The following is a 1,575-nucleotide window of genomic DNA, read 5'->3' on the forward strand; positions in this document are numbered from 1 at the left end:
CATCGATCGAGCGCAAAGTGATATGCGGCAGCGCACCCTGGCACAGCTGGTGCTGCAAGGCAACCCCACATACAAGCGCAATCGAGCCCCCTTTGCTCCATACACTAACACTGTAGAAAATTGTTGAGGACTTACTTGGCCCTCAGTAAGCAGCCTGCACGCATGTAGAAACACAACGCCACACAGTGCATGCTAAGCATTCCTGCAAGTCAGCTAGACAGAAACAGGAAACGATACGGTTCAGCGTGAGGTTTTTGAGGTGAAGTAGCAAAGTCCTGCGTGCAGAACATGCTTGCGCTTGATGGACAGTAGGGATCCAAGGGAGGAAGCAGCAAGCGGATCGTCGGTAAAGACGCAGCCAGCAAATCCTACGTCCTTGTCATCTAATAAGCCGAAAACACCACAGAAACACNGTCGGTAAAGACGCAGCCAGCAAATCCTACGTCCTTGTCATCTAATAAGCCGAAAACACCACAGAAACACGAAAACACCACAGTAGCGTCTGTTAAAGCAACATCTGAATCCTGACTAATGTGAGGGGTGCAGATGCCAGAAATGGGTTCTTCACCCTACCCTGCGAGAAATGCCCGACGGATGGCCATATAAACTCCTCGAAGATGAATTATAATTTATGATATAGTACAACGAAGTATAACCGAAAAGTTGTATTAGATCGTGAGGAGGAATATGGAAGTGCTGTCTGCAGAATGAGGACTGGCGCCAGCCGCCACGGTACGGCTTGAGATCGCCTCCCGCGCAACCCCGACGCTCACACCGCCAATGATCTGTTTCAACCATTTTTTCTCATTTATTGGAAGGATCATATATGTTTTAGAATGCTTTAGGTGTCCCACGTACTCACTGACTCCGCTGGACCTCGAGAATGGCTGGTCTCAAGTTCCTGCCGTTGGTCACCGCCTCCATATTCTTGCTGGGCACCAACAAGGCAAACACGTCTAGCAATGGCGCAACAGGCTGTGAGTCTTTTGAAACCCGATATATACACCTAGATTGTAAAGAAACCAAAACACGTNTGGCGCAACAGGCTGTGAGTCTTTTGAAACCCGATATATACACCTAGATTGTAAAGAAACCAAAACACGTGGAAATCGCTCCCGGTTGTTCTGGGGTGTGCGTATGCAGACGAGGCCAAGCGGGTGGACTGCTCCGCGGCAATGAACGCGGCCCGCAATCTCGTCGGCTTCGCCGACCTCACAGTGGGACAGGCAGCTAACGATAGGCTTCCAATAGATGAAGCTACCGCCAAAACAGCCGTAACCGGAACTGCGTACGTGAACTCAGTGTGCACGGCGCTGAAGGCTGTAAGTCGTGACACTAAATTTCTCAACGATTGGCTTCCTTGAGTGGACTCTGATGTCACTGCTTTCCAGAAACACAAACACAAAAACACTTTACCACTTAAAACCACAACTTTTATTTCATGGCACATTTTCCGTGTGCTATGTCCACAAAACCAACAGACTGAAGTCTCTCCTGCACAGTCGGCCGCGCTTGATGGCACCTACGCATACGCTGTTCAAGACAGTGCTGACTGCGAAGCAGCTGTGGAGTACT

The 1,575-nt window shown here is 49.7% G+C and overlaps 1 protein-coding gene across 1 annotated transcript; it reads left to right on the forward strand.

Moving 5' to 3' along the window:
* Positions 1–883: 883 nt before the first annotated feature.
* On the forward strand, positions 884–1,364 carry EMH_0084470 (SAG family member; the record flags this gene model as incomplete). Its single annotated transcript, XM_013500764.1, has 2 exons — positions 884–977; positions 1,144–1,364. 2 exons carry the CDS (start codon positions 884–886, stop codon positions 1,362–1,364), a joined length of 315 nt encoding a protein of 104 aa, XP_013356218.1.
* Positions 1,365–1,575: the final 211 nt, after the last annotated feature.

Source organism: Eimeria mitis, genomic scaffold (assembly GCF_000499745.2).
Source record: "Eimeria mitis Houghton genomic scaffold, Emh_scaff5816, whole genome shotgun sequence".
Lineage (NCBI taxonomy): Eukaryota > Apicomplexa > Conoidasida > Eucoccidiorida > Eimeriidae > Eimeria > Eimeria mitis.